General features: G+C 37.0%; 1 protein-coding gene across 1 annotated transcript in view; it reads right to left on the bottom strand.

Moving 5' to 3' along the window:
• Positions 1–15,982, bottom strand: part of LOC113920286 (phosphatidylinositol 3,4,5-trisphosphate 3-phosphatase TPTE2-like) — a 141,832-nt gene extending 125,850 nt beyond the window's left edge. Inside the window, exons 1-4 of the mRNA XM_035726869.1 lie at positions 15,793–15,982; positions 14,862–14,957; positions 10,492–10,542; positions 3,782–3,838 (exon numbers count right to left, since the gene is read on the bottom strand). Coding sequence (XP_035582762.1) covers positions 3,782–3,838; positions 10,492–10,542; positions 14,862–14,920 — 167 coding nt within the window. The 5' untranslated portion in view covers positions 14,921–14,957; positions 15,793–15,982. The remainder of the gene's footprint in view (positions 1–3,781; positions 3,839–10,491; positions 10,543–14,861; positions 14,958–15,792) is intronic.
• Between the last annotated feature and the right edge of the window lie 7,151 nt (positions 15,983–23,133).

Below are 23,133 nucleotides of genomic sequence, written 5' to 3'. Positions count from 1 at the left end.
GGCAAGAATATGGAATGAGAAAAAGACAGTCTCTTCAGGAAATGGTGTTTGGAAAACTCGACAGTTACCTGCAAGGGAAACTGGATCACTTTCTTACTCCACACATAAAAATAAACTCAAAATAGATAAAGGACATAAATGTGAGACCTGAAACCATAAAAAGGGGACAAGCAGTAAATTTTGACATTTGGCTGTAGCAAAACCTTTCTAGATATGTCTCCTGAGTCAAGGGGAACAAAAGCAAAAATAAACTGTTGGGACTACATCAAAATAAAAAGCAAAATATAAAGCACAGCAAAGGAAATAACCAACAAAACTAAAAGACAACCTACTGAATGGGAGAAGATATTTGCAAGTGACCTATCCAATAAAGGGTTAGTATCCAAAATATGTAAAGAACTTTTACAACCCAACACCAAAAACCAAATAATCCAATTTAAAAATGGGGCAGGAGACATGAACAGACATTTCTCCAAAGAAGATATCCAGATGGCCAACAGGCATATGAAAAGATGCTCAACATCACTCATCATCAGGGAAATGCAAATCAAAACTACAATGAGATATCACCTTGCACCTCTCAGAGGGCTAAAACCAAGTGTCCGTTGATGAATGGATAAAGAAGATGTGGTATGCATGCATATATGTAAACACACATACACACAAACTCACCCTTACAAATGAATATTACTCAATTATAGAAAACAGTGAAATCTTGCCATTTGCAACAACACGGATGGAGCTAGAGAGTATATTGCTAAGTGAAATAAATCAGACAAAGACAAATACCATATGATTTCACTCATATGTAGAATTTAAGAAACAAAACCAACAAAGAAAAAACAAAAACAAAAAACCCCAAACTTCTAAAAAAATTTATTTAAATTCAATCAACATTAGGTAGAGTTCAGTGATTCATCAGTTGCATATAACACCCAGTGCTCATCACATCACGTGCCCTCCTTAATGCCCATCATCTAGTTACCCCATCCCCTCACCCACCTCCCCTCCAGCAACCCTCAGTTTGTTCCCTATAGTTAAGAGTCTCTCATGGTTTGTCTCCCTCTCTGATTTTGTCTTATTTTATTTTTCCCCTCCCTTCCCTTATAATTCTGTTTTGTTTCTTAAATTCCACATATAAGTTAAATCATAATTTTCTTTCTCTGATTGACTTATTTCCCTTAGCATAATATCCTCTATTTCCATCAATATCATTGCAAAGGGTAAGATTTCATTTTTTTCGATGGCTGAGTAATATTCCATTGTATATATATCACATTTTCTTTATCCATTCATTTATCGATGGACACGAAAAAAATGCTCATCACTCGGCATCAGGGAAATACAAATAAAACCACAATGAAATACCACCTCACACCAGTCAGAATGGCTAAAATTAACAAGTTAGGAAACAACAGATGTTGGCAAGGATGCGGAGAAAGGGGAACCCTCGCTGTTGGTGGGAATGCAAGCTGGTGCAGCCATTCTGGAAGACAGTATGGAGGTTCCTCAAAAAGTTAAAACAAACAAACAAAAAATAGACTCTTAACTAGGTTACCAGAGGGGAGGTGGGTGGGGGGATGGATGAAACAGATGAAGGAGGATTAAGAGCACACTTATTGTGACAAGCACTGAGTAATGTATAGAGTTGTTGAATCACTGTTGTACACCTGAAACTAATATAATGCTGTATGTTAATCATACTGGAATTAAAAATTTTTTTAAAGGAGTAAGATTTCATATGGTGGTAAGTAATATCTTAGGACTGTGAAAAGAGTGAGCATCAAGGTTTAAGTAATGTTCTTTACCTGTCCCTAATCCCAATATATAAGAGCCTTTTGTGGTGGCATTTATTTCAATTTAACTTCAGTTTGTAATGTACACATCCCTCTTACTCCATCTAAATTCCTTATTCTCAAGTCCTTCCATCACCTCCTTATTTTCACCCATCGTGGTCACCTTTCCTGCCCCTCAGACAGAGTCAAGCACTGCAGGTCTGAGGCAGTGGCTCTATCCACTATGATAGTGGGTCTGAGTTTGAGGGCTATCTCACATGGTGGCAGAGCTCTTGAGGGTGTGGGGCAGGCCCAGTGTCTATTAGCTCTGTTATTTTCCACTAAGGCCTCTTCTGTTCCCAGTCTACTGCCATTATTCTCCTGGCTCCAAATAGGAATCTCTCCTCACTTGTCACATATTATAAGTTGAATATTGTCTCACCAAAATGGATATGTTGAAATCCTATCCCCTGTAACTCAGCATGTGACCTTATTGGAAATATGGTTGCTATAGGTGTAATTAAGACATAGTCATACTGGTTTAGGGTGGGCTCCTAATCCAGTATGACTGGTGTGCTTATACAAAGGAAAAATTTAGACACAGACACACATACTTCACCCATGTAGAGATTAAGGTACAGATTGGAGCAATGATTCTACATACCATGGAACAGCAAAGATTGACAGCAATCACTAAAAGCTGGGAAAGAGGCATGGAATAGATTCTTGCTCACAGCCCTCAGAAGGAAAGAACCCTACTGACACCCTGATATCAACTTTTAGCCTCTAAGACTGAGACAATAAAATTCTGTTGTTTAAACTATTCAGTTTTGTGATATTTTGTTACAGCAGCCCTAGCAAACTAATACAGCCCATTCTAGTAGAATCTCATACAACAATCTGGTAGTTTTCTAAGAGTTTTGGCTGTTGGTATACCACTCATATAGGAAGTCCTGTTCCTCTTCTATCCAACTAGATAAAAAATATGTTACATATAAAAGTTGACACTGTCAACATTTTAGAGTGTCCCAGAAACTCTGCATTGACTATCTCTGGTGTGTCTTTACATATGTTTATCTAATCCTTTCACTGGTGACTTCCTTAACAGCTACTGAGGTCAATTCATTCCAATCAGAACTAAAGGATAAAATGTATCTGATCAAAAACCATGTGACATCTTACATACTTTTTTCACACAAATTATCTTCAATTTATCTACAACTGATAATGTGGTTGAATACTAAAAAATTCTCATGTAATTTGGCTATTTGGAAAGAAGTATTTCATTTTCCCCTAGAAATGCTGCATTATATGATAGAAACAAAATTCTTAGACCTGTAAAAGAATCCTTAATGGATCAAGATTTTAAAACATTTCTTGACTACTGAACCTAACCCCAATGTGTATCTGCTTTTGCACTTGCATTTATTTCAAATTCAACTATAGTTTGTAGGTACTTGTCCTTCTTACCCCATCTAATTTTCTGATTCCAAGTCCCTCTATCACCTCTTTACTCTTCATGCTTCATGGATGTTTTCCTTGCTCCTCAGATATGGCCAACTAACTTTAGGCCTGGGGCTGGGACTCCATCCAATATGATGGTGGGTTTGGGTTTAGGGCAACTAGCCTCATATGGGGGCAGAGACCGGAAGGGTGATGGAAAGATCTTGGGTCTATTAGCTCCTTTATTTTTCACCGAGGGCTCCTCTGCTCCTGTCCACTGTTTTGCTTTTTGCTTCCAAGTAGTCTCCTCCCTTGGCTCATACAAGTAGAATGTCACACACAGACACTCTGATGGCTTCCCAAGCATTTTGACCGGTAGTACCTAAAGCTCATGAACAGACCCATAGTAAATGTTCTCCCTCTTTGATTTGTTCCTTCTTTTCCATCTAGATCCCAAACAGGAAAAGTTACATACAGAAACTGACAGGCTATCTGAACAAGCTGCATTGCCACTGATGTTCCCAAGTGGTTTTCCCACTCAGATGACAGAAAAATCAACTCACCTATGGTCGATATTGTGGCCAGAGGACACCGAAGAGGGCATTGGAGCATTGTTATTTCTGCCAAAGGGAAAAAATACACAAAAAATAAAGTCAGACAACATGGAAGGAAATCATGCTCTTTCCTGAGGAGAGGTGACAGAACCTGAAGCAACAGCTTTGAATTACCACAGTGTAAGCCAGCTTCTGGTGTGTGTGTGTGTGTGTGTGTGTGTGTGTGTGTGTGTGCACGCATGCACACATGTGCATGTGTGTGTACATGCATATGCATGTGCATATTTACTGGAAATAGTAAGAAGCAAGTAAGAGAGAAGTTGCAATGATGATTAAATTTTCCTTGCTTCTTTCCCAATTTTTCTACCATTCCAGTAACTGTTGAATAAATTTGGGGAGAGAGAGACAGAAACATGAGAGTGTAGGGATGGGGAGGTACATCCAGGTAACAGTTGATGAAAGGATATAAAGAGAATGGAAAGAAAATGCCAGAACAATGAGAATTTCAATGGCAAGGCTAGTCCCTAGTCAGTATTTGGTAGGGCAGAAAGAAGTAGCTAGATTAGAATCTGCCTAAATTTTGTTTTGTTTTGAAAGTAGAGCACATCAACAGAATGACTTTTCTTCCTGTTAATCCTTTAAAAACATTTTTATTAAGATAAAATTGACATACATTATTAGTTTCAAGTGTACAACATGATTTGATATTTGTATATATTACAAAATGATCACCACAATAAGTCTAAGTTAACATCTGTCACCATACTTACAGAATTTTTTCTTGTGATGAGGACTTTTAAGATTTACTCTCCTAGAAACTTTCATATATGCAATACAGTATTATTAACTATAGTCACCATGTTGTATATTACATCCCCATAACCTATTTTATAACTAGTAAGTTGTATCTTTGGACCCCCATCACCCAAGTAGAAGAAACATTCAGTGAATTCAAATACAGGGCAGTGGAATTCATCTAATCAGAGAGCAAAAAAAGAAAAGAATAAAAAAGTGAAGCTAAAACAACAATCAAAAATCTTAGGGGCACAGCAAAAGCAGTACTAAGAAGAAAATAAATAGCAATACAAAACTACCTCAAGAAACAAGAGAAGCTCAAATACAAAATATACCCTTATATCTAAAGAATCTAGAAAAAGAATAAAAGAAGCCCAACATGAGTAGAAAGAAGGCAATAAAAAAGATCAGAGCAGAAATAAATGGCATAGAGACTAGTGTGTGTGTGTGTGTGTGTGTGTGTGTGTGTGTGTGTGTGTGTGTGTGTGTATCAGTGAAACAAAGGGTTGGTTTTTTTGAAAAGATCAATGAAATGGACAAACCTTAGCCACCCTCATTAAGAAAAAAAGGACCCAAATAAATAAAATCAAACAAAAGAGGAAAACTGACACCACTGAAAAACAAAGAATTATATGAAAATACTATGAGAAATTATATGCCAACAGATTAGGCAACCCAGAAGAAATGGATAAATTCCTAGAAACATACAATTTTCCAAAACTGAATTGGAATGAAATATAAATCTGAATAGGTGATTACTAGGAATGAAATTGAATTGGTAATCAAAAAATTCCCCCCAAATAAAAGCCCAGGCCAACATGGATTCACAGGTGTATTCCACCAAACATTTAAAGGAGAGTGAATACCTATTCTCAAATCATTCCAAAAATAGAGGAGGAAGGAAAACTTACAAATTCATAATATCAGGCAGGAATTACCCTGATACCAAAACCAGACAAAGACACCACAAAGAAAACTACAGGCCAATGTCACTGATGAACATAGATGCAAAAATCCTAAACAAAATATTAGCAAAATCACATTCAACAATACATTAAAAGGATCGTTCACCACGAGTTAGTGAGATTTATTCCAGGGATGCAAGGATGATTCAATATTCATAATCAATCAATGTGATACACCAAGTCAACAAAATGAAGGATAAAAACTATATGATTATCTCATTAGATGCAGAAAAAGCATTTGACAAAATTCAACATCGATTCATGATAAAAACTCTCAACAAATTTGGCTTAGAGGGTATATACCTTAACACAATAAAGGCCATATATGAAAAGCCCACAGCTGACATTATACTCAATGGTGAAAAAAAGAGCATTTTCTCTGAGATCAGGAACAAGTCAAGCATGTCCACTCTTGCCACTTTCATTCAACATAGTAGTGGAAGTCCTAGCCACAGCAATCAGATGAAAGAAAGAGAAAGCAAAGAAGGAAAACAAAGAAAAGAAAACAAAGAAATAAGTGGCATCCATATTGGTAAGGAAGAATTTAAACTCACTATTTGCAGATGACATAATACTATTCATAGAATCCCTAGAGACTATTAGAAGTAATAAATGAAGTCAGTAAAGATGCAGGATACAAATTAATACCCAGAAATAGGTAGATTTTCTACAGACTAATAAAGAAGTAGCAGAAAAAGAAATTTAGAAAACAGTCCCATTTATAAGTGCACCAAAAATAAAATACTTAGGAATAAATTTAACCAAGGAGATGGAATACCTGTACTCTAAAACTATAAAACATTGATAAGATAAATTGAAGGCAACACAAACAAACGGAAAGCTATCCTGCACTCATGGATTAGAAGAATTAATCTTGTTAAAATGTCCATTTTAAAATGTCCACAAAGCAATCAATAGATTCAATGCAATCCCTATCAAAATACAAACTGCATTTTTCCAGAACTAGAAACAACAATCCTAAAATTTGTATGGAACAACAAAAGACACTGAATAGCCAAAGTGACATTGAGAAAGAACAACAAAACTGGAGGTATTATAATCCAAGATTTCAAGATATACTACAAAGCTGTAGTAATCAAGACAGTATTGTGCTGGCACAAAAACAGAAACAAATCAATGTAACAGAATAGAGAGCCCAAAAATAAACACACACTTATGGGGTCAATTAAACTACAACTAAGGAAGCAAGAATAAACAATGAGAAAAAGACAGTCTCTTCAAATGGTGCTGGGGAAACTGGACAGCGACATGCAAAAGAATGAAACTGGACCACTTTCTTACAAGTCACAAAAATAAACTCACAAGGGATTAAAGATCTAAATGTGAGACCAAGCACTGGGTGTTATATGCAACTAATGAGTCAATGAACATTACATCAAAAACCAATGATGAACTATATGTTGGCTAATTGAATTTAAATTGAAAAAATAAATATGATGTAAAAAATAAATGTGAGACAAGAAACTACAAAAATCCTAGAAGAGAATAAAGACAGTAATTTCTGTTAACACTGGCCATAGCAACATTTTTCTAAATATCTGTCCTCCGGCAAGAGAAACAACAGCAAAAATAAACCACTGGAACTACACTAATATAAAAAGCTTTTGCACAGCAAGGGAAACTATCAATAAATCAAAAAGGCAACCTACTGCATGGAAGAAGATATTTGTAATTGATATGTCCAATGAGTTAATATCCAAAATGTATAACTAACTTATACAACTCAACTCCCCAAAACAAAAATGGGCAGAAAACCTGAATAGACATTTTTCTGAAGAAGACAGATGGCCAACAGACATGAAAAGATGCTCAACATCACTCACCATCAGGGAAATGCAAATCAAAACTACAATGAGATATTACCTCACACCTGTCAAAATGAACAGCTAAAATCAAGACATAAGAAATGTTGGCAAGGATGTGGAGAAAAATGTAATCCTCATGCACTATTGGTGGGAATATAAACTGGTACAGCCACTGTGGAAAATGGTATGGAGGTTCCTCAAAAAATTAAAAATAGAACTGCCATATGATCTAGTAATTCCACTACTGGGTATTTACCCAAAGAATATGAAAACACTAATTTAATTCAAAAAGATACACAACCCCTATGTTTTTTGCAGCATTATTTACAATAACCAAAAGTATGGAAACAACCTAAGTGTCCATTGATAGATGAATGGATAAAGAGGGGAGATACACATACACATACACACACACACACACACACACACACACACACACACACACACACAATGGAATATTATTCGGTCATATGAAAGAATGAAATCTTGCCATTTGCAACAACATGGATGGATCTAGAGGGTATAATGCTAAGTGAAGTAAGTCAGTCAGAGAAAGATAAATACCATATGATTTCACTTATATGTGGAATTTAAGATACAAAACAAATGAACAAGGGAAAAAAGAGACAAAACAAAAAAAGACCCTTAAATAGAAAATAAACTGATGGTTACCTGAGGGCAGGTGGGAGGGGGTCAGGTGAAATAGGTGAAGGGGATTAAAGAGTACATTTATCATGATGAACACTGAGTAATGTATAGAATCGTTGAATCACTATATTGTATACCTGAAACTATCAGATTTCAGTCTGCTAATTATACTGAAATTTTACAAAATTTTAAGGGAAAATTATGGGTAATTTGAAGAAGTATTTGTAGTCATTAGTTGGCCTTTTATCTTCCATGTAATATTTGTCTAGACAGCAAAAAATTTCCAATGGTGACCAGTTAATTTCCTCTTCAGCACTGCTCATTCTCCAACATTGACATTAAGGGGTTGAATAACTGGCCAGGAGAGAAGCAGAAAAATCTCATGACTATTTCTGTTCAGACATATGTGATTTTTAAAGTGTATTCTTTCCTTGGCTTGAGTACATAATAAAAATGCCTTCAGATCAGAGCAATAGCAAGTATTCTCAGTCAGATTACTTAGAAACAAGTCAAAATGAACTCAGTGAGTAAAAATTTAATCAGCAAAACATGTTAACATTCTATTAGTATCATTAATGAAAGGAGCACAATTGAAGATTAAGTAGTATTCTACATTTCTCTATTTTAAAAGACTGATAGGGCGCCTGGGTGGCTCAGTTGGTTAAGCAACTGCCTTCGGCTCAGGTCATGATCCCGGAGTCCTGGGATCAGTCCCACATGGGACTCCCACTCAGCGGGGAGCCTGCTTCTCCCTCTGACCCTCTCCCCTCTCATGCTGTTTCTCTCTCTCTCTCTCTCTCTCAAATAAATAAATAAAATCTTAAAAAAAAAAAAGACTGATAAAATTACTCTCAAAGATATAGTCACATTTTCAACCTAGATCATTTAAGTGTGATAAATGGAAAAAGATTTTAAAACATGGTGCTTTTCTGCAAATTAAAATGAACTATTATATATCCTTTCTCCCCACACACTAATATCTTTCCATAGTTTTCCATTTTCTTCCTGCCTCAGGATAGGCTATCTCCCCCAAAATAAGAGATCCATCTGTATCTCCCTCCCCCCAGACTTCAACCGGACTTACTCACATGAAAATCAATGTCTTCATCACCATCACTGTGGCTAGAGAGGTGGTCTAGCTTATTTTAAACACCAACAAATGGAAAAACTTCTCATTAGAGATTTCCTACATGGAGCTGTGATGTGACCAATTTATCTGATCAACAAGAATATACTGAATCTGAAAATTATAGTAAACATGATCTAGCTCACAGCAAATCCTAACTTTTTAGAATTTTAGATCCTTGTCCAGAAAATTCTATACCATCATGGATATTTCAGACTGAATTTCTCCACCCCCTCCAATATATACCTTACCTTTCATTGGTGGATTCATTAGAGATTCTAGATATAAATTCATTTGGATCATTTCTAAAGAATTAAAAACATCTATAATCAGACCCCAGTGACTTCACAGCCAAACTTTTTTGAACTTAGAAGTAGTCATCAATTTATAAACTGGTTGAATTCTAAAAATAAAACTTTGCGAATTAGTTATTTGGAAACCAGTATTTCAAATTTTCATTAGAAACAGGGCTTTATATAGTTGTATTGAAAATATCAGGCTGTCAAAAGTACAATTTTTTACTGCTAGACTCAACTCTCCTAAGGAACTGCACTGAGGTTGAATTTACTTCAAAATACAACTGCAGTTTGTAGATAGACAGCCTTTCAGCTTCTTATTTCCTGATTATCAAGTTACTTCACTATATCCTTATTCTTCATGTGTCACATAAGTCTTTTATGTTCCTCAGTTTGGTTCAAAAACTGCATGCTTGAGGCAGGGGCTTCCTCCAATATGATGGTGGGTTTACGTTTGGGACACCAGCTTTAGATGGTTGCAAAGCTCTGGAGGGTAAGGGGACAGACCGAGGTCTATTAGCTCCATCCTTTTTTAAAGATTTTATTTATTTATTTATTTATCAGACAGAGAGAGAGAGAGCACAAGCAGGGTGGTGGGGAGGTAGAGAGGCAGAGGGAGAAGCAGGCTTCCCACTGAGCAAGGAGCCTGATGCAGGACTCGATCCCAAGACACTGGAATCATGACTGGAGCCAAAGGCAGATGCTTAACTGACTAAGCCACCCAAGGGTCCCAGCTCCATTCTTTTCTGTTGAGAGCTCCACTGCTCCCTGTCCACTGCCACCTCTCCTTGCTCAAATAATAGGATCCTCTCTTCACCTGGTCCACTTAAGCAGCATCTCACCACAGACATTATGAGAGTTTCCTAAGAGCTTTGGTTACTGGTTACTAAGAGTCCCAAACAAAATTTAAGTAGAAAGTCTTGTTTTTATGACTTGTTCTTTTTTCTACTTAAACCCCAAAAGAAAGACAGTTACCAACAGAAGCTTACAATCTCTTATGGAAACCTCTTATTGCCACCAAGGCTATTACCTTTTGGTACACAGATCAGTCAAGTCAACTTACCCCTTGTCATCACTGTTGTCAGAGGATCCTAAAGAGGAATCCATAACTTTGCTAAAGAGTAAAAAAAAAAAAAAAAAAAAAAAAAATACAAAAAATAAAGTCAGGCATTTTGGAAAGCAATCGGGTTCTTTTTCCTGACAGAATTTTGGGACATAAAAAGTAAAATCATGAGGAAACAGGACAGAAACAGTTTCAGTACAGCAATGGGACCTCTGAGACAGCCCCTTGGCTCTGTGTTTGTCCACTGGAAAGAGAACGAGAGATTTAAGGGAGGTATAGTTTTCACAATTAAACCTCCTTTCTTCTCCATTTTGTCAACCATTCATACATTTGGCAATCAATTTGGGAAATGTGAATGATCTGACCATAGGGACAGGGAGGTGGATCCAGATAATAGGTAGCAAAGGACACAGAAATAAAGAAAATGCCAGAACAATAAATATTCCAGGGTCAAGGGCTAGTCCCTGGTCACCATTTAGTAGAGAAGAAATAAGAAGATAGGTCAAGAATGGCCTAAATAATGTTTAAAAGATTCTTCTGAACTGAAACTAGAACAAGTGTTCAGAATGATTTTTCTCTCAAATCATCACAAAGAGGTATCTGGTTAAAATATGCAAAGTCAAGACTTCCTGCCACCAAACCACTGAGTTGGATAATTTAATCTCTCTACTATTTAATTTCCTCACCTGTAAAATAAGACACATTGAAAATGCACTTTGCATTTGTCTACTTCATAAAATCATGCTGAATGTTCATCATTTCACAAACATTGGTTTTTAGGCAGCCTGTCCTCTTCACCAAATGTTATACCAAAAATATCAATGTGACAAATATAAAAAAAAATCAGTGACAACAATATAAACAGATACATATTTAAATTTCAAAAACACTTCAAGATTCTCAAAGTACTATATTTCCATAATTTCCTGGGAAATTTTGGATTCCTATCCATAGGACAGTCTTCCTCCCGAAACTACAGAAATTAAACTGAAGTATGGTTTAAAAAACTAACAACACAAACCCTAGGAGCCTCCAGAGGAACAAAAGCTGTCCCTTAATTGGTAGACAGACAGGAAAAGGCTGCTATGGGCAGTCTTCAGGGCCTGGGTTGGAGGGAAAATTTTAAGTTCCATTCTTGCCTTTCCCCTGAGTTGCTTGGAGACAGTCACTGCCATTCTTAGTAGGAACTATCCAGAAGTAGTTAGGATAAAATTTGAGTAGCATTAGGTTAGTTAATGAAAATGGAAGGACTGAAGAGCAATCCTTGGGCCTTTACCTCTCCCCTATCTCCAAAGCCCAAGTGAACAACCTAGAAGCCTACCTTCTCCAGTGCTGCTTTTGCCCAGGACCTTAAAGGTGACATACCCTGGCCAGAGAAATTACCTGGCTCACAGTGTTTCACTATTCTGCAGACTCTCTGTCCCCAGGCTATCACCTCCCCTCATGTTAAATTTACTGAGATAAACATACCTTAGGTCCTAGCTTTCAACAAGGGTGACTTATATTAACTTGCTCAACCCAGGATACTTTTGAAAATTGAAAGGACAAGCTATTAATAATTATGCTTTGATAACAGCCACAGATTGAAATTGTCCCAAGCAAATCTTCAGCCCTTCCCTAATATAAGTTACCGGGGCAGGGGGGTGGGCAATGGCCACAAGGAATGTGAGCTCACAAATCAAAATAATTAGATATCTGAGGAGTACAATCACTGAAAAAGAAATACAACAAATTGAACAACATATACCATCTGAAACAGAACCATTGGATCATAGTGACCAAGATTTTTAAGTAAGCATTAGAAATACCTTAAAGATACAAGGGAAGAAGTTAATAAGTAAAATGAGAATAAGAAATCCTAAGGAAAAACCCAAGAAAAGTAAGTCAGTCAGAGAAAGACAAATACCATATGATTTCACTCACATGTGGAATTTAAGAAACAAAGTAGGGGGAAGGGGAAGGAAAAATAAGATGAAAATTGAGAGGGAGGCAAACCATAAGAGAGGATGAACTCTAGTAAACAAACTGGGGGTTCCTGGAGGGGCGATAGGTGGAGGGAAGGGATAATTGGGTGATGGACATTAAGGAAGGCACTTGATGTAATGAGCACTGGGTGTTAAAACTGATGAATCACTAAATTCTACCTCTGAAACTAAAACAAAACAAAACAAAACAAAACAAACAAACAAAAAAAGACTGAGACCAGGAAAGGTCTAATAAAATACCTGAAGGCATACGATGAATGAAGGACATCAGTGAGGGTCTTTGTAAGGCCAGGATTCTACCCTCTGCTTATACATTCATTAAAAGGAACTTCTAAATACACACACACACACACACACACACACACACACACACACACACACACACAAGAGGATACCTTAAATGTAAAAGTCTAATTGTTGAAATAAGGAAACATTTCATGGGATAAATGGTAGTTTGGATACATGTGGAAAGTAAATTAATATGGAGTTGGAAGACAAGGTTGAGAGACTCTCCCAGAAAATAGTAGAAAAAAAATTGAACATACAAAAGAAAAGCCAGTTAATATAAAGGATAAAAACAGATCTCTAATACCTGGATTATAGACATCTAAGAAAAAATTTAAAAAATATTTGAAAAATAAATTTCTCAAAATTAAGGAAAAATATCACAAAAGTGATGCTTCATCTAACAAACATTTAAATGGTATTTACTAAGTGCCAGGCATTGTCCTGATGCTTCACAAATATTTCAACTGGTCCTCATTACAACTCTTGCCAGAGAAACTATTATTATTTATTTTAACCAATTCAGAGACCTTGAATAGTCATAGGTCTCTAACATCCATCATGCTGATTTGTAAGCCACTCATCACTAATAAAAAATCTGTGACCTTCCCTGCGGTAATTAACAGCAATCCTTTCACATATTTTTTCACATATTGATTGAGGCAGGACAACTAAAGCCCTTGTAGTGGCCATCTCAAAATGGTCACACACACCACCCCCCACTCCCCATGGACAGAGCAGCCCCAGTAGGGCATCCAGCTGTCCCAGAGGAGAAGCTTAAAGTGACTGACTCAGCAAAGGAAACAGTCAACAAAACTAAAAGACAACCTACAGAATGGGAGAAGATATTTGCAAATGTCTTATCAGATAAGGGGCTAGTACCCAAAATCTATGAAGAACTTATCAACCTCAACACCCAAAAACAAAAAATCCCATCAAGAAATGGGCAGAAGACATGAACTGACATTTCTCCAAAGAAGACATTCAAATGGCCAACAGACACATGAAAAAAGGCTCAACATCACTCAGCATCAGGGAAATCCAAATCAAAACCACAATGAAATACCACCTCACACCAGTCAGAATGGCTAAAAATTAGTAAGTCAGGAAACAACAGATGTTGGCAAGGATGTGGAGAAAGGGGAACCCTCTGAACACTGTTGCTGGGAATGCAAACTGGTGCAGCCACTCTGGAAAACAGTATGGAAGTTCCTCAAAAAGTTTAAAAAACAACTACCCTATGACCCAGCAATTGCACTAGTAGGTATTCATCCAAAGGATTTAAAGGGACACATGCACCCCAATGTTTATAGCAGCAATGTCCACAACAGCCAAAATATGGAAAGAGCCCAGATGTCCATCAACAGATGAATGGATAAAGAGGTGTATACAAACAAACACACACACACACACACACACACACACACACACACACACACACACAGTGGAATATTACTCAGCCACCAAAAAGCATGAAATCTTGCCAATTGCAATGACATGGATGGAAGTAGAGGGTATTATGCTAAGTGAAATAAGTCAGTCAGAAAAAGCCAATTATCTTACTTCACTCATACGTGTAATTTAAGAAACAAAACAGATGAACATAAGGGAAGGGAAGGAAAAATAAGATGAAAACAGGGAGGGAGACAAACCATAATAGACTCTTAACTCTAGAAAACAAACAGGGTTGCTGGAGGGGAGGTAGGTCAGGGGATAAAATAGGTGGGGGGATGGGGTAACTGGGTGGTGGGCATAAAGGAGGGCACTTGATGGAATGAACACTAGGTGTCATATGCAACTGATGAATCACTAAATTCTACCTCTGAAACTAATAATACACTACGTGTTAATTAAATTGAATTTAAATTTTTAAAAAAGTGACTGTGACTGGCACATGCATATTATTACCGGCATACTGCCTAAGCTGTAGTATTTTAAGGAAATTATAAGCATAAAACAAGGTCTTTAAATTGTGAGTTTGCCAAATTTCATTTACATACAGTTTACATTATGAAAGAAGGTATACATATATTCCCTATTCTATTAACCAAGGCTGAGAATGATGCTTACAATTTAGTAAATTTGAGTCTTATCACTTACTTACTACTTTTTTGATGCATGAACCAGAGATATAAAGGGTTCCTCTTTAATTTCTGCATGGTATTGTCTTGTGGTTGTATTTAATCTACAATTAATCTAGAAAAAAAAAGGCACATATGAATTTTTTATTCAGTATTTTTAAAACACATAGGATATTTGCCCAATTAGAAAGAAAGTCATACATAGAACTTATTAGGCATGGATCAGCATTTCTAAAGTCTTGAATCCACGAACTTCTAAAATCTACAATACCGTACAATTTTATCAATCCTGTGAAATGTGCATTTTGTATTTTCCCCTCAGTATTTTATTTTGGGTCGAGAAATAGAAGAAAAGTTTTTTGAATGTTCAGGAAAAGTTTAGCCAAAGACAGGACACTTTAAAGATTGCTCTCTTGCTGCATATGATGAAACAAATGAAACAAAATTCATTTCAAACCAGTTTTACATCATCATAGGGATTTATGATATTTCCATCCTAAAATATTCTGTAGCATAAATCAAAGGGATAAGAAAGCAAAGATGCATCCTTCAACACTTCACAGAACACTTTGTGTCATGCAAGAAAACCGGAAGTCACTGGAGAATAAGATATTTTCAAAAAGTACATTGCCAAGTTATCAAGGAGGCAGCCTGAAATGTGCCACAAGGCCTAAATTCTGGGCAAAGAGAGAAAAATGGAAACAAATTGAAAAATATTTTCATAAATAGATCAATTTGTACATAAATGTTGATTTTGAATTTTGGGTTTGAGGGCCAACCACCTGTAAATTCCCTACCTTCATACCACCTCATAGGCAGTGGGAGTAGGAATCCCAAAGTTCTGAGGTTGCTACCTTCTGTTCCAGAGGTGGCCAGGAAAACCAGGGTGGACCAAGGTGGAGCCACATATTTAAGGATAGTTCTTCCCTACAAACCTCGGATCTGCTTACCTGCAGTCAGGGCTGCTTCTGCGGGGCCACAACAGAAGGGTGGTGGACGCAGAAGGACTATGATCTTGTTACTTGAATACAACTTTTCCTAAGTGGGATCAAACATTACTAGAGATACTAATAGCAGTGTTCTTTCCTGCTGCCTTCCAGGACAATGCCTTTCACTTCTTTTCCTTTTTTATTTTTAATTTCCCCAAACCAAGCCTGTTAAGTCAACTCTTGCCCCAACTTCTGGCCAGCAACAAGGTTACAGCTATTTGGTCCTATATTGGCCTAGTGCACCCCTACCCCCTACGCACACATCCCCACCCCACAACCCCTCCATCTCTGGTACTCTGAGGGTGAGGAGGTTCTGGGAAATCCCCGGGAAGAAACAAACATTTATTAATGCTCCCCACAGCTGAGCACAAGGCAAAACTTCCTGTCTGTGGCCACGAAGGCCCCCATCCTGCCCCCTGCCCCCACCCCCCAGCCCTCCCTCTAAAACATTATATTCTTCTCAATCTCAGTGAGGATGAAAGGCAACGTTAGCCAACATAAACGGCAGAGTATAAGATGCCCTTGTCCAGAGACCCTCCACCCCTAGGTCTTTACCTGGTGCTGGTAACAAGCCAGTACTGGAATAAGAACTCCGTGTCCATGGCAACCCCAAACAACAGATTCCAGGTGGTCCTGAGATAGTAGTAGAGTGGGGAATACACTGAACTTGATTCCAGGCTATAGGGTCTTAAAAATAGATGCAGTTCTCCTTAAAGATGGGAGATGGGGGAGCACCAGGATCAAAGATACTGGGATAATAATCTCAGAGCCGATTGTCCCACCTTCTACCTCTTATTTTGCAAGAAAGAGAATGATCAGAGGGCCGAATGTTTTCTGGCTAATACTAAATTTGACTAAAATAGGCAAGGTTGATACAGGACTCAGGACAAAAATTATATATGCAAGCTATCATTTCATGGGATTGAGAGGAAGCAATCAAATATTAGTTTTAAACTTAAAATACACCCATTTTCCTTTTAGAGTAAACCTGAGAAGGTGGAAACAAATGTCAAAGAAAGGAAAACAAATATGGAAAGAAGGTTTTAAAAAGTATAGGTGAAACAATAGAACGTTCTGTATGAAAATTACAATATAAGAATTACCCCAAAAAGAAATAAGAAATACCTGTTTGACAGTCTGTATTGGTACATGTTCTGAGGCTGAATAAATGGTCACAGTTGAAGTCATGGAAAAGAAATTAAGGTCATATTTATTTAATATTTCTGTAAGTACTTAGCAAGATACAAGAATGAATAAAACATGGTCACTGACTTCAATATCACGTTGATGACCTCCAGGCCAGACCATTTTGAAATACACCCAGAGCATTCTGTTCTCTGTTAGAAAGACCTGCCCTAAACAGAAACTACTTTACCAGAGTCTTGTCTGACCTAAAGGAAAGACAAGAAGACAACCTTAGCCCCTTCTAGCCTTCCTGTCTCCCATAAGAGGATGAAAAAGAGGCTAAGAAACTAATTTGAAGGTCCCAGTACTTGCTTCTTTCCGTGTCTTAATATTTTATTGAAAACCGGGCTTTTAAAATAACTGCACTGATCTTTCCCTTTCCCCAGGGTTTATTGTTGTTTATTTCGTGACTTTTCTGAATTCTGATTAGAAATTTCTAATTCAAAATTCTGTAAAGTCTCCATTCTTTGTAAAGTGCAGCCACTGAAGTCAGCTTGATTAGCATAATGGTCAGCTAGTAAATGTACAGATTCCCTCAGATGCCTGGAACCGGTAAGTCTCTCAGTAGACACAAAGAAGCTTCATGTACTGCTTGAGCGTGCCTTCCACACAGCCAGGCAGGTTACAACTCCACCATAACCTACATTTTCTTCTTGTGCAAAACCTCAAGATTGGCCAGAGATAAGAAAGACCTGAAAAGACCTAAAATTTTCAAGTGTGCAAAATCCTGGACATGAGTACAGCCCTAGATGTGCAGATGGCCTTTAGAGTCCCAGGAATATGCTGCAGCTTTTCAAACTCCCTATGGATATCGCATTACACAGCTTTTTCTTTTGCCCCAACTATTATCTATACCTCAGGCAGCCATGATGTTCAACAGTTGTCTCTGATTCACTGATTTCAACAAATGTCCCCAAGGCAAAGGCTGGGTAAGCTCCAAGTCAGGCCACATGAAGACAGTCTTGTGAGTGGGGTCTTGCAGGGACCCACTAGCTAGGTCAAACAGCGACATTTTTCTGGGAATAGACCTTTGAATAGCTCTAATCCCCTTCTGTCCCCTCCATTGGCACCCAGGAGACTGGTTTTCACCATGATTGCAGGATGTTGGTCTTCAAGGCTACCATGGAGCTGGGTTAAGTGTGACATGAATGGCGTAAGTTAGAACATCACAAAGTTCTCTGTCCTCACCAAAATCCAGCCTATGTTCTTAAATAAATGCTCCCCAGCTTGCTGTAAGCCTTTGGTTAATTTCCAGAGTTCTGGAAAAGATGATTCTGACCATTTTTGCCAACATTCTTGCTATTTATATAAAGGAAAGAATTTTTGGAGATCTCTATTTTGCCATTTTCACTGGCATTAATTCTAAAAATACTTTTAAATATATTGCTAAATTTAAAAAAAGGTAAGGGAAGTACTAAATGATCACAGGCACACAAACACACACATACATACATGCATATATACACACTCTGGTACTGAAACTAAAGTGGTAAATGACACAGAAGCCTGGAATGCCTTGGAAGTGTGCCAAACCAAAAAATCTAGAGTTTTGTTGGTTAATATTGTGGCTGCCTGAAGTGCTAAATAGGAAGTAGGCAAACAATAGGCTAACCAAAATGTTCTGAAGGGAGGGAGGGAGGGAGGGAGGGAGGGAGGGAGAGAGGGAGGGAGGGAGGAAAGTATGTCAAGAAAGGACTTTGAAAAGCTCTAACATATTCCTGGGAATCTAGAGTTTTGTTGGTTACCTAAGTAATAGGATGTGAATTCGACAAAGTGGTGAGCTGAATCTGAGACCTACATGTAAATCCAGGCAGCCAGACTGGCTATATATTTAGTGGAAGAAAAAAGAAACTTGAAAAAAACCTATATGCTAACAGAGTGACCAACAAGCAAATCAGTGTCTCTGTTGGCATTGGGTTTAAAAATATTAATAATTTTAATAGTCTCCCTAATGTTTTGTAACCAGCTTTATGCTCTTCCTGGGATTTGAATTGATGCCACACTCACAGTCCAAGAAACCTCAATCCAATCAATTAAATTGAAGTGGCTCCTGATTGGTAGTGACACTAGCACCCAGCAGAAACCAAGGCAAATCATCTCAATTTAGATCCCTCAGGATTCCTAAACCTAAAGTTCAGCCAAATATGAGCTCTTAACACAATCTAGCAAACATGTGAGGAATCATACTCTCATGAACAGAAGTCAACAGAAATTACAAAAAGAAAAAAAATGGAAAGAATACAGATATTAAAGTAAGAAACTTTATTCTCAGGAAATATGTTTAAAAGTATGGTATACACAACTAATGAGTCATTGAACATTATATCAAAAACTAATGATGCAATATATGTTGGCTAATTGAATTTAAATAAAAAAATAAATAAAAGTATGTTTGAAGTGCAAGATAGAGATCAACACTACCTGGAACAAAAAGAAGGGCCACTGGCCTGCTTTGGAACTTCAAAATTGATTTTTTGAAGGGGACGATGCTAGAGCTTGGACTTGAAGGACAGTAGATAAGAAGCCAGGAGGAAAAAAGTGGTGAGAAAATTCCAGACAGAAAAATCATAAAAAACAATTACATGGAAGCCCTGAACAGCATGGGGACTTTGAGGAAACTGTAAACATTATCTGTTACTGACATAAATAACATGCAGAGCAGGGAGTAGCAGAAGTTGCAAAAATAGCCCTGTACACCATATTAAGAAGTACAGGCTTTATATGCCAGCAAAATTGGACACTAGAAGAACTGGATAAATTCCTAGACACTTAGAATCTTCCAAAACTGAACCAGGAAGTAATTGGGCTGTTCAGACTTTTTATTTCTAGCAATGAAATTGAATCAGTAATCCAAAAATTCCCAAACAAAAGTCCAGCACTTTTGTTTGATGTAGTCCAACACTGCATCAGATGAATTCATAGGTGAATTCTACCAAATATTTTTAAAAGAGTTAGTACCTATCCTCTTCAATATATTTAAAAAAAATAGAGGAAGGAAACTTTCCAAATGTTGTCTACGAGGCCAGCATTACCCTGATATCAAAACCAGACAAAGACACTACAAAAAAAGAAAACTACAGGCCAATATCTCTGGTGAACAGAGATGAAAAATTCTCAACAAAATATTAGCAAACAACATTTAGTAATACATTAAAAAGATCATTCACCACCATCAAGTGAGATTTATTCTAGGGACACAAGGATGGTTCAATATTCACAAATCAGTATGATACATATCAATAAAGGATAAAACGTCATGTCATCTCATAGGATTTTGTCAAATGCTTTTTCTGTACCAACTCCTGTCTATGAAAAAACTCGACAAAGTGGATTTATAGAAAACACACCTCAATTTTATAAAGGCCATAAATGAAAACCCACAGCTAACATGATACTCAATGATGAAAAACAGAGCTTTCCCTCTAAGATCGGGAACAAGAAAAGGATGTCCATTCTTACCACTTTTATTCAACATAGTTCTGGAAGTGCTAGCCACAGCAATCAGACAAGAAATACAAGGCATCCAAATAGGTAAGGAAGAAGTCAAACTGTCACTTTTTGCAAATGACATAATACTATATATAGAAAATCCTAGACTCCACCAAAAAACTATTCGAATAAATGAATTTAGTAAAGTATCAGGACATGAAATAAATGTACAGAAATTAGTTGTGCTTCTATACACTAATAATGAAGTACCAGAAAATTAACAATTCCACTTATAATCGCACCAAAAAGAATAAAATAGCTAGGAATAAACTTAACCAAGGAGATGGAAGACCTGTACTCTGAAAACTATAAAACATTGATAAAAAACATTGAAGATTCAACAGTCTTACACAATTCCTGTACCTCTGAAACAAATAATATGTTATATGTTAAAAAAAAAAAGATAGTAGGAAGGGAAAAATGAAGGGGGGGAATCGGAGGGGGAGATGAACCATGAGAGACTATGGACTCTGAGAAACAAACTGAGGGTTCTAGAAGGGAGGGGGGGTGAGGGGATGGGTTAGCCTGGTGATGGGTATTAAGGAGGGCACGTACTGCTTGGAGCACTGGGTGTTATACACAAACAATGAATCATGGAACACTACATCAAAAACTAATGATGTATGTATGGTGATTAATATAACAAAATAAAAAAATTGAAGATGACACAAACAAATGGAAAGATAGTTCATGCTCAATGTTTAAAGAAAAAAAAACAAGATTAATTTCTCCAAAGATTTTTTAAAGTAATCTCTACACCCAGCGTGGGGCTCGAACTCACAACCCCAAGATCAAGAGTCACATGCTCTACGAACTGAGCCAGCCAGGCACCCCCAAAAATTTTAATCTTGTTAAAATGTCCACACTACCCAAAGAAGTTTACAGATTCAATGCAATCCCTCTTAAAATACCAATAGCATTTTTCACAGAACTAGAACAAAGAATCCTAAAATTTGTATAGAGCCCAAAAGACCCTGAATAGCAAAGGAATCCTGAGAAAGAAGAATAAAGCTGGTATCATAATCCCAGATTTTGGGATATATTATGAAGCTGTAATAATCAAAACATTATGGTACTGGTACAAAAATAGACACACAGATCAATGAAACAGAATAGAGAGCCCAGAAATAAATCCACACTTATAGGGTCAACTAAACTAGGACAAAGGAAGCAAGAATATGCAATGGGGAAAAGAGAGTCTCTTCAATAAATGGTGCTAAGAAAACTGGACAGCTACAGGCAAAAGAATGAAACTGCACCACTTTATTACCCCACACACAAAATAAACTCAAAATGGACTAAAGACCCAAATGTGAGACGTGAAACCATAAAACTCCTAGAAGAGAGCACAGGCAGTAATTTCTTTGACATCAGCTGTAACAACATTTTTCTAGATAGGTCTCCTCACGCTAGAGAAACAACAGCAAAATTCAACTATTGGGACTACACTAAAATAAAAAGCACAGCAAAAGAAACCATCAACAAATTGAAAATTGAAAAGACAACCTACTGAATGGGAGAAGATATTTGCAAATGATATATTTAATAAGGAGTTAATAACAAAAATGTATATAAAACTTCTAGAACTCAACACCAAAAAAATATCCAATTTTAAAAATGGGCAGAAGACTTGAATAGACATTTTTTCAAAGAAGACTCACACATGGCCAACAGACACATGAAAAGATGTTCAACATCACTCATCAAGGAAATGAAAATCAAAACCATAAAGAGATATCACGTTACACTTTTCAGAATGACTAAAATCAAAAACATAAGAAACAAGTGTCGGTGAAGATGTGGAGAAAAAGGAACTCTTGTGCACTTTTGGTGGTAATGTAATTCGGTGCAGCCACTCTGGAAAATAGTATGAGGTTCCTCAAAAAATAGAAAAATGCAAATACCATATGATCCAGTAATTCCACTACTGGATATTTACCCAATGAAAACAAATTTAAAACAAATTTAAAAAGATACTGCACCCCTATGTTTATTGCAACGTTATTAACATTATTTATCATGACAAATATGGAAACAATCCAATTGTCCATCAATAGATGAATGGATAAAGAAGAGGTGGAATATTACTCAGCCATAAAAAGTATGAAATCTTGTCATTGGCAACAACATGGATGGACCTAGAGAGGATTATGCTAAGTGAAATAAGTCAGACACAAATAGACAAATACCATATGATTTCACTTATATGTGGAATCTAAAAAACAAAATAATTAAACAAAAAGCAGAATCAGACCCATAAATACAGAGCACAAACTGATAGTTACCAGAGGAGAGGGGAGTGGGGGGATGAGCAAATTGACTGAAGGGGAGTGGGAAATACAAGCTTCTAGCTATGAAATGAATAAGTCATGGGGGATAAAAGGTAGAGCATAGGGAATATAGTCAATGGTATTGTAATAATGTCATATGGGGACAGATGGTAGCTATGCCTGTGAGAATAGCACAGCGTATAGACTTGGCCAATCACTATGTTGTATAACTGAAACTAATGTAACATTGTATGTCAACTGTACTTCAATTAAAAAAAAAGAAGCACATTCTCTGACATGGGCCATAGCAACTTCTTTCTAGATAGGTCTCCTGAGGCAAAGGAAACAAAAGCAAAAA

This window comes from Zalophus californianus, chromosome 3 (assembly GCF_009762305.2).
Source record: "Zalophus californianus isolate mZalCal1 chromosome 3, mZalCal1.pri.v2, whole genome shotgun sequence".
In the NCBI taxonomy this organism is placed as follows: Eukaryota; Metazoa; Chordata; class Mammalia; order Carnivora; family Otariidae; genus Zalophus; species Zalophus californianus.
The sequence above is the reverse complement of the archived record's forward strand: the minus strand, read 5'-3'. Positions and strand labels throughout refer to the sequence as shown.